Below are 16,644 nucleotides of genomic sequence, written 5' to 3' on the forward strand. Positions count from 1 at the left end.
TACTTGAATTTTTTTGCATTGAATGCAGTGCATTTGTATGAAGACAAGTGCACCTGTACATGCATTGTGGAAGTCCACTTGCATATTACGTGCACTTGTATTGCTGAACAGTGCACTTGTATTTAGTGTGAGTGCATGCATTTAAGTGCATTTGAAGTTAAGTAATGTGCAAACATTGTAGTGATACAAGGTAAGAGCACGTGTACATGTAAAAGGTCATGACATGTCACTTCTTAGTTATAGAGGAGAGTACCAGTATTAGAGTGAATATGTAACCGTATGCACTTCAAATGCAGTAAAGTCAACATAAATAGATAGAGTTAGCGATACATTTACATACGTTTGATACATGTACATAAATTTACAAGTGTCTTGCAAACTTTTGAACTGGCTACAAAATTGTCTAAACAAGTTTAATAAGGTTACCCAGGTAAACCCATGCAGGTAAATGTGATATCATGATATGTCTGATGTTCAGATTACATAATGGTTAATTCCCTGTGACAGCTATACCTGATTCACATCTGTTTGTCAGGTACCAGGCTGAAGGAAGATTAAGAAATACCAGCTGATTTGACACATATGATCTAGGTTTTGTGTTGTTTGAGATAAGGACGCTTTTCCAGGAATATTTAAGACTCTGACACATACCGTAATAATGAGAAGACTAGAAAATAAAACATTCATTGATTAGATATGTAACTGCAGATTTGAATTTTGTTTTTCCAAGAAGCTATTTTTTTTGTGGCTCATTTATGTTTTTTATATACGTAACTCCTCTTCTATGAAAATTTATTGCCTTTAACACCTCATATAGGCCCAGTAGATAGAGAAATGAAATGATTGAGTTAGGTAGCGTCACTAGCGTGATATTCACTTATAATTGTATAGTCTAATGTACAGAATATTATTGTTTGAAACACTTGTGTATTGGAAGAAAGTAAACAATGGTACAATACAGATGGCTGAATCACCTAATTAAGCCTTGGATAACCAGGTAATTGTATATTGAGAGTTGTCAATGGAACTATTCAGCAGTATATTACATGTACCGTATTGAAGAATCTGTATGAGCTGGCTGCAACTTCCAATCAGGAGTTTATTTTTTTTGGAGCCAGACTTCTCCATTATCTAATATTTTATGTAAGTAGCTCAATAGAGCTTTTAAACAGCTTTGTTGTTGTGCATTGGTTTTTTTCCCCCATAATGACAGACACACTAAATCTTGGAGTGAATTAAAATGAAAAAAAAATTACATTTATTTCACATATTTTTTTCATGAATAAATTAATCCCTGACTTCTCAGCCAGTAAAGTAGTCTTAATAATTAAGGCATTGTGAACTTTACTGTACAAGTTGCAAATTGATTTAATTTACAATGGCTTTAAATATTCGTTGTAAATGCAAAAAAATGCAAGCTTAAGCCTTAAAGTTTGTACACAGTAAAAAATTTACTGAAATTTGACTGTAAATGTCACTATATGTTATGCTTGTAGAATAATATTAAAAGGCTTACAATCTTTGATCAGTTCGGTAAAATTGATAAATCTATATATATATATTCTCAAAAAATTTACTCAAGTTAACACAATTTCAGATACAATTTAATAAATGTATAATCTATAAGAATAGTTTACAGTTACTGGGTGTGGCAAGTGTCACAAACACAGGTGTGATACTGATATAGTGAGTATGATAGATGTCACAGGTATCAGGTATATTAATACTGAGACAGCTAGGGTGTGCAAGTGTTGTAAGTCCATCCTGTCTTAGATAAAGGATGGGAAAGTGACAAATACTAAGTGAAATAAAAGATTTCAAGTGTGGGTGCAGTGAAATGAAATATCATTATTATCTTTTAAACATAATTATGTAGATTTTGTATTGTATGGAAACAACATTGTTCATGTGGGACCAATGTTTGTGGCTTTTGTGGGTAATCCTTTCCCACAAATTTACATCCTTATGAACCTATATACAAGCATCTGTTCAGTATTTATTTACGAAATAGAACTTGCTACCAACAAAATTACATCCCAATGATTCAGGAAAATTTGGGCTACCCACAGCCATTGACCCCCACGAATTAAAATGATTCCACAGTATTTATGAATTGTAAATATATATCTTTGTTTTATTTTTCTAGTTATTGCATCTTAAGAGCAACAAGTACCTGACAGTGAACAAGCGACTGCCGGCCCTCCTGGAGAAGAATGCCATGAGGGTCACACTGGACGTACCGGGGAACGAGGGTTCCTGGTTCTATATCGAGCCGTTCTACAAACTCAGACAGTCGGGGGACGCTGTAAGTATATACTTAATACATGGTTAAACATCGAGCCCTTCTACAAACTCAGACAGTCGGGGGAAGTAAGTATATACCTAATACAAGGTTCTATATCCAGCCCTTCTACAAACTCAGACAGTCGGGGGACGCTGTAAGTATATACCTAATACATGGTTTAAGGTCGAGCCCTTCTACAAATTTAGACAGTCGGTGTTCTATCTTTATATCTGGACCCCCGATGTTTATGCAACATAATAAATGCAGGTTCCATATGAAGAACTGAAAGGGCATACATCTGTTTTCTGCCGTTCAACATGTTCAATACTAGTCCTCATCAGTAGTAAAGAAATAATTTATACATGGGCCTGTAGGTTTTCGCTGTCTGTTTGTACATAAAAGGTCAATAGAATTTCCTTTTTTGTCAAGTACATGTTGAAGGTGGTTCTGTAAAGTCAAGTCTCAACCAGGACTCAAACCCAGGTTCTCTGGTATTCCTTGCCAGCGGTCTAACCACTGAGCTACTGGGACCTGAAATATTGACTAAATGTCATGCACTGTAGTATCATTAGTGGGGGACCAATGTTTGTGGCTTTCGTGGGTAGCCCATGCACATGAATTTACATCCCCGTGAACGTGTTTACAAGCATTCGCTTAGTATTCATTTACAAAATAGAACTTGCTACCGACGAAATTATGTCCCCAAGAACCAGAAAAATTTTGACTACCCACAAACATTGACCCCCATGAATAAAAATGATTTTACAGTACTTATTAACCCATTTACACTCACTCTATTTACAGGTTGTGGTGGGAGACAAAGTGGTTCTGAAGCCTGTGAATGCTGACCAGCCCCTCCACGCCAGTAACTATGAGCTGCCCGATAAACAGGGCTGTAAGGAGGTGGGTATGCACTGACCAGTGTACCGACTCGGTGTAGTCTTGTACTGTCATCTCATATAACTCAATCATACACCTAAAACACTATTAACAATTGGATTAAACACCTCAGATACTGTAGTCTGTCCAGTAAAATTAAATAATAGTATACAAACAACTTCAGATACTATTTCCTTTACAGTAGATTTGAATTATACACTTCAAATTCTGTCCTCTGTGAAGAAGCAGATACTGTCATCATTTCTGTAGTTCATTGGTTACACTAACAGTTTTATGTTGCATGTACTAGTTTAGATTCCTTGTAACTGGTGATAGACAATACAATATAAATGGCATAAAGATAGAAGTACAAGACTCCCTTATCTCACTGATAATGATCTTTGTTCCGACGACACAAATCCTACAATACCTGCTTGAAAAATCATACCCGAGTTTGCACAATACAGTGGATGGCCATTTATTTCAGGCAGTCTTCGACTCCCATCAACACATTTTAAGTTGTCTGTTCTCCTGTTTTAAAAAGAAAAAGAGATGTTTAACTTAATTATCATTATGTGCTTTGTGTGGAGCAGTTTTATTCTTTCTTATTGTACATGTATTAACAATTAGATTTTCCTTTTTTTATTTGCACATTCACAATGCTCTAAGTTGTTAAAATGATGTTTTTCTTTGATGTGTACTGTGTGTTGCTGTGATTCCAGCCAGGTACAGAAGACATTAAACTTGTCATGTTCTGCTTTTGATTGATTAACACGTTCCGTAAGAATTGGATTACAAGTGATGAGATTGATGTTTTTTTCTGTGTTTCCAATGTTAGGTGAATGCTATCCTGGAGGGATTGAATCCAGAGGCCAGAGAAAGAGCGGTGCCCTAGTTATAGATATTTTACAGTTATCTCCCTTGCTGGCGGGGCTTCTCTCTTTCCTCTGTAGTTCTGTCTGAACATGATTTATTTCTTTGTCAATTACTCTATTTAAAATTCTTGAAATAATGCCATCACAATGATTTTTCAAGTAAATTTTCAAATTTTATTGGATGCATATCATTTGATGATCTATGCAGGAATCACAGAAAATGTATTTGGGAAGCTACCGTTTTTACTACCCCTGCCTCCCCTCAAATTGACACCTTTAGGAGTATAATCTTTTTTGGTTTTAGAAAAGAAAGAAAACTTCACGTAATACAGAATGCAATGTCATAAAACAATAATCAATAACTGAACATGTAGGTGTGTCAAGAGTTAAAATGACTTTTTGTTAACTTAAGTCTTTGTGATGTAGAAATTTTTAGTTTTGTTTGTCTGGTTTGAACTAATTTTCTTCAGGTAGGGGTAGTTATAGAGTAAATAAATAATTTTTATGCAAATTCCCATTACATTTATTACTTTTTGACAGTTTTTGTTTTTTATAAGAGCATCAACATTTTCCCTTTTGCTTTACATGTCGTGGAATGGGGAATATACATGGATATATATTTTTTCCAAGCATCATGCAATTTTTGTTACAAATCATATAGCCTTCATACACAGATAACCATTTATCATAACCCAAACTCTTGCAATTTAATTTTTGTTAACATTAGACATTGAATAAGAACAATGATGACTGTTAAAATCTAAAGATATAGATTCATGTTTTGTGTTAATTAATTACCATTACTGAAAATATAAGAAGAGCAATGTAACATGAACATGTCTAGCACTTTGAAATCTCAGAGCATGACACATTTTTTTGGTATAATTTATTTGTGGAGGAGTTTTCAGTAATTAGTTACATATTGTAGGTGAACTCTGTAAACTGCTCTACCTGCTGGAAGATGACCTTATTTCTGGACTACAAAGAAAACATGGAGGATGTCCTGAAAGGAGTAAGGACTTTAGGGTTTTTTGAACAGATTGAAATAAAATCCATCCTATATTACTTTTGCATAATGAAATTAAAAACTAATATAATTCTCTTAAATTTTAATCAGAGTGCGTAACTCCAGTTTAAGACAATGATGTGAATAAAAAAAACTCAAGCTATATTGAGTGAAATTGTTTTCGTTTTGTAGGGGGATGTAGTGAGACTGTTCCACGCTGAGGAACAGATGTTTCTGACGGGCGACGAGTACAAGAAGCAGCAGTATGTATTCCTGAGGGCCACCGCCAGAACCACCGCAACCACCGCAACCAGCTCTAAAGCTCTGTGGGAGGTAGAGGTAGGTCCAAAAGTGCTCCCCGCAGAATGGAGTAGAGGGAGGTTTCAAAAGTAGTCATCAGGGAACAGGTAGAGGGAAGTCCAAAAGTAGTCCCCTGAGAACGGAGTAGAGGGAGGTCCAAAAGTAGTCCCTATAACAAGTAGGAAGAGGTCCAAAAGTATTTAAAAAGTTTTAATCCGAGCACTAGTAGAGGTACATGTAGGTTCAAAAGTATTAACTACGGTATCAGACATGTTCTGGTCGGTCCAGAAGCATTTACTGGTAAAGGTTAAATAATAGGATATGACTATGAAACATTGCAAAGTAAGTTAATGAGAAGTTTACCAATTCAATTTTGATGCTCCAATTTTAATTGTGACATTTTTTTGTTTATCATCCTGCATATTTTGTGTTTTGTTTGATAGGTCGTGCAGCATGACCCCTGTAGGGGTGGGGCGGGGCAGTGGATGAGCTTGTTCAGATTCAAACACCTGGCCACAGGACAATACCTAGCAGCAGAAGTGAGTTTTGAAAAGCATATGATCAAAAAGCAACTGCATACACTTTCACATACTGAGAAAAAAATCCATTAATGGTAGTTTTCTAGTAGATGAGGAAATTTCATTGAAAAGAGATATATACGGTACATACTATATACAGAACATGAAAAAAATGTTGATCTAAAATCTTGCAAAACATTACTGAAGAAGACACATATGATCTAATTAAAAAAACCCATCTCTGTATAGGTTGATAAGGATCCTACAGTGGACCCCATGAGGAGTAAGTTACGGGGTACAGCCACTAACCCTGTCTTCACCCTGGTGTCTGTTCCCCACGGTCATGATGTGGCCACCATCTTTGAACTAGATCCAACATCACTCACAAGAGACACCTATGTACCAAGGTAAAATAAAGGAGGAAAGTCAGTAATGCCTCCAATAACATCATTATATTTACTACCGGTAATTTGCAAACCAATTTGAAAGAAATGAAAATTACTGGTATATCTAGGATATGTAGGATATACCAGACTGAATGTGAAATCTATTTAGTAGAACATGATCTTTGTTATAGTCAGAATATAATGAGATAATCATTGTGATTTGAATGGATAAAGATGTACAGTATAACTAAAATTCCATTTAATAACTGGCAAGTATTTTTGTAATGTGTAGTGCTTTTACTACAATATGACCCTTATGAAATGTTTCAGGAGTTCCTATGTGCGTCTCCATCACCTGTGTACAAACACCTGGGTACACTCCACAGGTATATCTATAGACAAGGAGGAGGATAAACCAATCAGAAAAAAGGTCAGTCTGACAGTGACCAATCAGGCGTAACAAGCTATTAATGTGAAATGTTCAGAAGTCTTTATTGAACCAGCGTAGAATTAGTTCAAATCATTGAACATCAACTGTGATATGAATATAGTAGACCAGTTTCATGTGCTTGTAAGCTTCAGAAAAGGAAAAAGAATTGGAAAATGCTACATAAGGTCCAGGCATAAACAGTCAGTGTTTTGTTGTAGGTTGGGTGTGCCTCAATCAAAGAGGATCGGGAGGCATTTGCTGTCGTACCCGTATCTCCACAGGAAGTCAGAGATCTGGATTTTGCCAATGATGCGAGCAAAGTTCTGTCGGACATTGCCAGCAAGCTGGAGAAAGCTTCCATCACCCAAAATGAAAAGAAGTACCTAGTTTATTATGAACTGATTTTAAAAGCATTAGGAAATTTCTAATCATTGTTTCAGCCTCTCTATTCACTTTTTTGTTGTAGCATTTTTGTGTTTTAAAGAAAGCTTGATGTACTTGAAGAACTGATATAAAATGAAATGTAGATTTATTTCATCAATCATTAAATTTAATACACACTGTAACTGTAAAAGTGGCTAGTCACTACCTTATACCTTGATTAGTTATTATACCCCACTCCGAAGGAGAATGGGGTATACTGTTTTACCCTTGTCTGTCCGTCTGTCTGTCAGTCTGTAACAAAAATTTCTGTCACATTTTTCTCAGCAACTATTTATTGCAGATGCTTGAAATTTTAACACACTATTTGTTTAGGCATGCCATATCGTAGAATATATTTTTGTACCAATCGGATGTCAACATTCTGTTAAATGACAACTTTGGTTAATTTTAGCCTAAATTTTCAATCAAATTTCTGTCAAAGATTTCTCAGCAAATATTTATTGCTGATGCTTGAAATTTTAACACACTATTTGTTTAGGCATGCCATATTGTTGGAACTATTTTTGTACCAATCGTATGCCAACTTTTTATAAAATGTTGACTGCTTTTTTTGCATATTCACATCAGAGCGGGTGTATCACTAGTGAGCATTGGCTCACAGATATCTTGTTTACCGGTATATTTGACCTACTTTTAGGTTTGTGACCCAGCTGCTCTCCAGTCTGATTTACTTCGTTACAATGCAAGAGTCCCACAATTCTACAGGCGACCCTCTCAAAGTAGAAATGACCAAGTCCAAAGATTGTAGAGAGAGACAGAAACTGCTCAGAGAACAGAATATCCTCAAACAGGTGAAAATTTCAGCTAAAGCTAAAAGAGTTATCAGATGTTGCAAATTAATAAACTGACAGAGAAGTCCAGTAAGCAAAGAAAGATGTTTTAGATTTTAAATGAAGCTTTATTATGATATACATTTATTTATTTTTGTTTATCGATCTGAGCTGATTTGTGCTTTCAGGTGTTTCAAATTCTGAAGGCCCCCTTCAATGGGAAGAACCCCATTGTGGAGATGGAGGAACTGGCTCATCAGAGACACCAACCGTTCAGACAGATCTGTAAGCTGTGCTACCATATCCTGAGACTGGCCCAGCAGGATTACCGAAAGAACCAGGTAAAGTCTGTTCTGGATAAGACTACATTTGACCAAGCTTTGGGGTCAAAAAACTGAAACACTCAAGCTCTTTTATTTGATACCTTAGTATCTCCTTTCCACCAGGAATTGCTTTTATAGAAGTGAGACTGAGATCAAATGTGATCTCCACTATGTTTTATGTCCCTCAGGTCAAGAACTAGGTAGTCTTACTTGTACTGGCATGTTTCAGGGTATTGGTTCTTTTTTGTATGAATAAAATTAAATTTTCAGTAGATGCTGTCCTTCTCCTTTTAAAAACAAAATGAAGTTGTTTTGATCTCAAAGACTTCTTCAGTGTTTCAACAGTGTTTTATAAAAAAAATTGGCTGAGAAATTTATCCAAAAAATTAAGACAATTGCATTTTTATTTCATTGATTATTTTATTATATATCATTATGATATGATGACAATATTTGATGTGCATAATAAATAGAGATGATGAATTTTACAATGCCATGATCTGATAAATAATATGAATTATGTACAATGATGTTGACAATGATGATATGATATGATGATTCAATAGCTGAACCAGATAATCATGATACAAGTATGATAATAAATAAGTATGACTGATTACAATGCAATATAAATAGGTATGAATTATGTACAATGTTTTGAAAGACTCATGGGTATTTACAATGAGACATGAACAATTCAAAGAAAATTCAAGATATCACAGAGCTTTGTTGGTCCATTCTGTTGATTCACATCCTGTTGAGACAGTCCAGGGCATCATCCAGTTGTCTCCTCTTGGACATCCTCAGGAACTCGCGACTTTTGCTGACCATCTCCACGTGCTGGCTGTACTCGGGGAACTTGTTGATGAAGTAGTTGGGGATCTGGCGCCGGGTGTTGTTGGCTCGACTTCTCTTGTTGGCCAGCCACCGCTTGACTTGTTGGGTGGATAGTCCTGTCTGTTGTGCCAGCTCCTCTCTCTGTTGGTCTGTGGGGTAGGGATGGGTGATGTTGCCCTTGTACCACTGATTGAGGACGTCTCTTGACTCGGGAGCCATGGGCTGGAAAGCAGGAATCTCCTTCTTCTTGATGTGTTTGAACTTGATTGGATGCTGGTTGCCGGTGATGGACAGAGTGTTGAAGCATCGGACTCTCTTGTTGGCCATCCACTTCTTGACCTGTTTACGACTCAGTCCCGAGAGTGTGACCAGCTCCTGGACTTCTTGGTCTGTAGGGTAGGGGTAGTTGATGTGACTCTGATACCAGTTGTTCAGAGCTTGGGAAGGGTCCTGGGATATGGAGTCTGTCCTGGTTCTCTTGCTCTCTTGGTCTTCCTCCTCTTCTCTCTTTCTCTTGAGGGGATTACTTGAGTTGACTTCCTCTGGTGATGTTGATGTCAGGATCTCATCTCCTCTAGTGGGACTATAGTCACTGAGGCTGGAATGAGATGAACTGGTAGAATTGAAGACAGCTTCATGGCGGGTGGTATCAAACTGGTGGAGCATTTGATTGGTGGGCAGCATGGGAGGAGAGCTGACTCTGTTGTGGATGCTGTGATTGCTGACGGATGAAGTATCACTGAGGAGAGGAGCAACATCTTCTTCTGTTATACCACACAAGTCACTGGCCTGCTGAAGCAGATCCACACCACTGTCCACCTGGAATGATAAGCTATTGTCTGTGTAGATCCCTGAATCCACTTCCAGGGCAGAAGATGGGCTGTTTCCACTGGAGCTGATGGGGGATACAGTAGGTGAACTCTGTTCTTGACTTGAAGCACTGGTGTGCTTTGAGTCAGGTGTGGTGGAGAGGAACAAAGCACGCCTGCTGCGGGAGGGAAGTGATGAGGAAGATGATCTGGATGATGAAGACTTGGATGATGATGAAGTGGATGACCTTCTCTGTCCAGGATGAGGCTGATCACAGGATCCTGAAGAAACAAAGTTGGAGATCTGTTGGACAGCTGAACTGTTGTGAAAGCTGTTGGAGGGAGGGATTGAATCTTGGAGTCTGTTAGAGCAATATCTGTTGTCTGTGGTTGGTTGTGTTCTGTGGATCTGGAGACTCTGCTGACAAGACACACTGTAGCCACTGTAGTCCTGTGTGACAGTCTGGATCAGTGTAGAGGGCATGTTGAAGTTCTGGCACTCCTCAGCAAGAATCTGGTGTAGCTGGTTGAACATAGGATTTGTTGGCATCTGGTTGAAGAAGTCAAAGGAAGATGGAACTCTGGTGGCAAACTGGCTGCTGTGTTGGTGGAGTGCTGTTGATGACTGGTTCTTCTGATGAAAGGTGATGGCAGGAGGGGAGAAGATCTCTCTGGAAGACAACTGTGGGAGAGGATGGAAGTTCTGCCTGGAGCACTGTGACATGACTTTAGGGTGGGCACTGTATCTGTGAGAGGTAGTCCACTGCTGTTGTGCACACTTCTGGCCAGAGCTGTAGAAGTGGTGAGTCTGGGGGATGCACATATAGCTGTGATGAGGAAACTGGCCCTCCATTGCTGCTGATGACTTAATCACTGATATTTAACAACACTATAAAACTGACTTGGTTTGAAATCAAACTAATATTCAAATTCACACAGTGAACAGTCACTTCACTTACTGATTATTCTTTGGTTTAATGATTGCTTTGTTTGCTTGCTTAGTGAGTTTTGGAAATGTGATGCTGATGACTGACTTGGTCGAGTTTTATATAGTTTTGTGGGGTAGAGGGTTCAGATTAAGAGTGAGGGATCTCCCCATTACTTGAGAGCCTCTGTCTCATGTCATCCTCTCTCTGTCTCAACTTTTCTGAGTATGTAATTGTACAGTCTGCAGTTGTTTGCATTGTCTTGTATATTCTTGTATCAATGCATTAAGGATATCAAAACCATTTTAATGCATTAGCATTAATTATAGTTTGGCAAACATTTAAAATTACAACACTTTAGGTCTCCAAATGATAATTGCTTAATTGATGTGCCCAGTAATTATGGAGGAATTGATTCTTGATCGTCTTCAAAATGTTACAATTATTGGTGAACCCAATTATTTATGCAGGAAATTAACTACTGGTGATTATTGGTTTAATTAATTACAGATTAAAGATAGATGTACATGTATTTTAAAAGCATTTTGATTTACTTGACATTTGAAACCTTTCCAGGTTGATATGAACAGTATACACTATTGCTTTTTGTATGTTATTGTTTGTACCGGGTATTGTTAATGAAATACGTATGAATGAAAATGGAGAAACATATTAAAAACCTGACTTTTAGACAGAACTTTTAGACAGAAAAAATAGGTCTTATTATGATATCAAATTTATTTAACCATAATAATTTTTATAAAGAATATAAAAAATAATTATGAAATATAAAAATGGAGAAATCTGTCAACCTTTTCATTATTGGTTCAATAATTATATGTACTTTATAGTCTTTTAGGAGAATTGAGATTTATTTAAGAAATAAAGTACGAGTTTTCGTGAATGTTGCAGAATAGCCTCCGAGGTCGAGAAATGTTGTTTTGAAATGTAAAAGCCGAGGCGTTAGCCGAGGCTTTTATATTTCAAACAACATTTCGAGACCAAGGACCAACTAATATAAAAAGTAAATAATGCATTATTTAACAAAATTATAAAGTCGTAAGATATAATCGTTACATAGTCATATAGTGACCAGGTAAGATTTTGACTTTTGATAATTGATGAAAAAAATACCAACTGTTGAACTTTTTGCATAATATTGCATATCGTACGGTGCCCCTATTGTACGGATAACTCCTACAGTTTCCAAGATAGGAAATTGTTATTTTGCAGATCAATTGGACATATACTTTTTATACACCGTTTTATTTTTGTTCCTTTTGCCCTCATCAGCGGGCAAATTTAAGACTTGATGAATTACCATGTCTCATATTGCTTCTCTTTAAACTCAACTTTGTCTGGGCGTACCAGGACTTGGCAAAATCTTTTGCAAGTGGTGGAGGGCAGAAATAACACAGGGCAAAAATAACCCTGCTTGTATGTAAGGTTTATCAGAGATGTGCATATTACTTGGATTTTTGATAATTTGTAGAGAGCCCCATTTCTTTGGAAGGTAGTGTTTATCAATTCAGGATTGACAAATGGATTATGGATATTGTACTCACAATAAAACCCTATCTGTAATATTGACAGCTTTTCTCTTGTTAAAAATGTTATGTGTAAAGAATTATCTTAGGTTTCATTAGTAGATAGATTTAATGTTGAAATATGTTTACTTCATACAGTCCTATATGAAGAAATAAGTTGAGGTTTCAATGATAGTTAAATAAAACTCTGGATTTGAGCTTTTATTATGCCAACACACATAATCAGAGTAGGCAGCAGACATTGCCTATGAGAGCATTCTCCATCAAGATCAGACTCTGCAATTTTTTGCACCTTTTTCGATGTGTCAGCACAATTCACAGTGAAATGAGATTGTCTATGACTTTAACATCAATACACAGGTATACAAAAAGAATAGTCAGCAAACAATATTTAGTGTGTTGAAATAGAGACCAAAAAGTTTAAACTGGATCATGTAGACTGTAATAAGGTTAAGAAATATAGAAATTATATCGTACAAACAGCTGATTATATTATACAACAACAGTAGCTTGTTTGAAAAGCATGCTGTATTGTACCACCACAATGCGACATGCATGCAAAATCTATGATTCCGCTAGACATTGCTTTTAGATTTTATACATGTAATAGTGAGTGTATGAAGGCTCAGTACTGCCACACTCCAACTAACACTACCTAGTGGGTTAACCCTCTAAGTCAGTCAGTAGAGCGTTGGTTTTTAAACTGAAGGGTCCCGAGTTCGAGTCTAGTTGTGGTCATTCCTCCTCTTCTATTACATCAAAATAAACATCATATTTTAAATAATGGTCCATATTCTGATTTTGTTGTAAAAAATTAAATTGTTAGGAGTAGATTTCCACCTAATAAATAATTTGGACAGTTTAAGGTTTTAAATAATTATAAAACGGCTTCACCGTTTATAGAGCATAAACTGCCCCACATTTTGTAATATCGTATAAAATGGTAAAAAATAAAATTCATTCCTTAAAACTTTGTTTGACCCTGAAAATCGCCATTCAAATATTTTACAGAAATGCCAATTTCCTAATCATATTTTTAGTACAATTCCGATGGCAAACATAATCATCTGGACTCTTTAGAATGAAAAAAAAATTCTTTTTATTAAAAATACTACCCGGTATTTAAAATATAAAGAACAGACAACATAATCAGGCCCCGAGGTTATAAAACTTTCTTGAGTACGATCTCGTATTCCAAATCATACTCCGTGCTCAAAACCGTATTTGTACTCAAGGTATCGAGGTTATAAAACTTTTTCATACTCATACTCGTACTCCAGCTGAGTACAAAACGGCGATTTTCTGAGTAAGCTATGAAGCTTTCTCAAAGTCGTACTCAAGACATTTAATCTAAATAAAATGCAGTGCAAACATATAATATTGTTCATATTGTAACGTTACTGTATTATGCGCTATAATTTAATCATATTTACATGTATATGAATTAAAATGGAAAGTTTTTACCATTTTATTAATGACATATCTAGATATAATGGAGGTGAATTTAAGAGTAAGGGCGAACTGCAACCAAGATTATCAAAATAACTTTTAGATAGTTTGCTTCATTAATTAATGTACGTATACATGTAAATCTACGTACAAAATACTATCGTTGAATAGCTCGACTTTTTAAGAATTCTGTTTTTAGTCAAATACGACCCATACACCCCATCATTTAAAACAAAGAAATCAATGTTATTAATCAATTTCAATCAGATGTACTTGCGGGGTCCCTTTTATTGATTATAGTGAAAATGAAGGTTAGTTCTAAACATTACAAAGGATGGGGGATGCATAAAAGTCTAACACTTTCTATTACTTACTTATTAATCAATTACCATTTATGTTGCATGCCACAAAACTTGGAAAGGGAAACATTTTATAGAATAAGCAGTAAATCAGTGTCGGAGTAAAGAGGGTCGCACCTGGCGCCCCCCACAGCCCTTAAAAAAATTGTCCAAATAAAGTTAAATCATACTCCTTCTGGCAAAGAAAATGTACAACTTGTGAGTCTTAATTATCTTCTTTTTTTTTAAACTTGGGTGATTTCTCTACATTAGACTGATTTCAATGGTGCAATATGAAGAAAACGCGTGCGTTCAATGGTGTAACTAAAAAATACCAGAAAAAAACATTTTGGTTACGCTGTCCTTGTGTTCAAATATGACCAGTCACCCATATACCCACCTTTAAGTAATTGGTTATACTAACTAGTGTTTTAACGACTCTTCCATTGTTATTACAATATAAGCTGGTATATATTGTTATCTTTTATTAAAACTTCATTAATTTACATTGTCCCATTGAACTTGATTTCTTAACTGATTAATTTACAGTCATTCGAAAGAAAAAAAAATAAAAGGATATGTTCTTGGATTTCTACAAGACAGAGGAATTTGATGACTGTAGGTCTTAAATCTACAAACCTTTAAAAATTGTATATAATTTCATTACTTTAAGTATACCGGTAATCACGAGAAGAAATATCTCAAACGTCTATTTGAAGACTTCCTTTTTACCCTACAAAATCTCTAGAATCCTGGAGCTTCCGGGGCCGGCTTTGCCCCCTGGGTCACCAACAGGACTTTGCCCTGGACCATCTGGAGGCCTCAAAGCGGCCTCCAGACTCCCTGTCTTATACTGACGCCCCCTCTAACTTCAAATTCTGGATCTACCCCTGGAACTAAATATCTTTAAGAGGAGTTGGTGTTGGTTTGTATGTGTGTGTGTGTGTGGGGGGGGGGGGGGGGGGGAGGGGGGGGGTTCGAATCCTACTTCCTGTGGTTTATCTATACGATTGTTTTTTGTTTTTTTTCAAATTTTCATAGAACAGCTACAGTCTGCATGTGGAAAATATTGGCTTATAAATCACCTTAACTAAATACCAGTAACCTGGTATCAAATGACATTACTTAAGATTAAAAATGACACTGTACATGTATGTATATATTCTAAACACACTTTCAAGCCTTGACTAAGTGAGAAAAACTTGAACCATCAATAAAACCCCACAAAAAGTGTTACAGCAACTTTAGTACACAGTTTTCTTGAACACGTTGTTTCGGTTTAACGTGGTCCTCATATTGGAAATTTCAAAAATATTTCAATTAGTGAATTTTCTTAAACTCTCGTGCACATTCCCAAAAATATTGAAATGAGAAACTTAATGTGTGTCCTTGGCTTTTGGCATATGTTCATTGATGCAATTCCAACCCCCACCCCACCCCTTCAAGATATTAGATTTTTTTTCTCACAAGAATTAAGGCAAATATAGTATGTTGCAATTTAATTGGAATACCCATATAATTTCCTTAGTGTATACTATATGAGTGTAAAAATAAACAGATTTTCTCAGTATTTTTGTGATTTTCCCAAGTATATGCTTCTATTTTTGAATTTAACTCTTCCCTGTTTTTCCCAATACAGGAACTGCTAACTAAATATCTTAAGAGATATCCACTTGGGGGCAGTGACTTTCCAGTTTTGTATTGGCGTCGTTTCTGACCTTTTCCTGGCATGTAAAATATCAAAATCGTTAAAAAGCCAGGAAAACTTAAGATACCGGTATATCGAACGAGAGAGATTTGACATAAACACAATTTGTTGATAATTTTACCAATTACACTGGATTTATCATCTTCGTTGCTCAAAAATTCATAAGTTATAGATGCAGACACATCTCCATGCTTGCAGATGAAGAAGGTAATATGTACATGTAAATAATGTGTTACATTTTGTTGATAAATAATTAATCTGAATACATGTAGTTTGCCTACATGCCAGGACTATTTACATGAATTACCGTTCTCTGTCTTTCTCCAGAGACGTAAACTTTCATCGATCGGCTTTTGGAGCATACTAAAAATAGTACTCAGCGGAGAACATACTCCAAAACTTTTATAACCTTGGTTTTTAGAACCGTACTCAGTGGAGCACATACTCGGAGTACGGAGTACGAGTTGGAGTACGAGTATGGAAAAAGTTTTATAACCCCGGGGCCAGGTTGAAGTTTATCAGACTGAGGATGGTAGAACTTTGAAAATTTTCATTGCAGATTGAAATAAAAAGGAAAGCAAAATAAGAACACAAATTGTGTTTGATTGATTATTTTATTCATGTTTACGATATGATCACATTAAATAAATATTAACAATGATATGGTATACGCAATGAGAGATATGCATAGTATATATTAATATGATATGATTTTATAAATAGGTATGAATTTTGTACAATGCTTTAGATAATAAATACTAATGAGTATATACAATGATACAAAAGATGAACCAGTTGACAATGATGATACATAA

General features: G+C 36.0%; 1 protein-coding gene across 14 annotated transcripts in view; it reads left to right on the plus strand.

Moving 5' to 3' along the window:
• Positions 1-16,644, plus strand: part of LOC105325881 (inositol 1,4,5-trisphosphate-gated calcium channel ITPR1) — a 70,510-nt gene that overhangs the window by 14,145 nt on the left and 39,721 nt on the right. For all 14 annotated transcript variants that reach the window (XM_066081218.1, XM_066081216.1, XM_066081217.1 and 11 more), the window contains exons 5-14: positions 2,147-2,305; positions 3,089-3,187; positions 4,967-5,050; positions 5,237-5,383; positions 5,788-5,883; positions 6,112-6,269; positions 6,579-6,678; positions 6,897-7,057; positions 7,760-7,913; positions 8,081-8,233. In XM_066081218.1, the coding sequence (XP_065937290.1) occupies positions 2,147-2,305; positions 3,089-3,187; positions 4,967-5,050; positions 5,237-5,383; positions 5,788-5,883; positions 6,112-6,269; positions 6,579-6,678; positions 6,897-7,057; positions 7,760-7,913; positions 8,081-8,233 (1,311 nt within the window). The remainder of the gene's footprint in view (positions 1-2,146; positions 2,306-3,088; positions 3,188-4,966; positions 5,051-5,236; positions 5,384-5,787; positions 5,884-6,111; positions 6,270-6,578; positions 6,679-6,896; positions 7,058-7,759; positions 7,914-8,080; positions 8,234-16,644) is intronic.

Source organism: Magallana gigas, chromosome 4 (genome assembly GCF_963853765.1).
Source record: "Magallana gigas chromosome 4, xbMagGiga1.1, whole genome shotgun sequence".
NCBI classification, from domain to species: domain Eukaryota; kingdom Metazoa; phylum Mollusca; class Bivalvia; order Ostreida; family Ostreidae; genus Magallana; species Magallana gigas.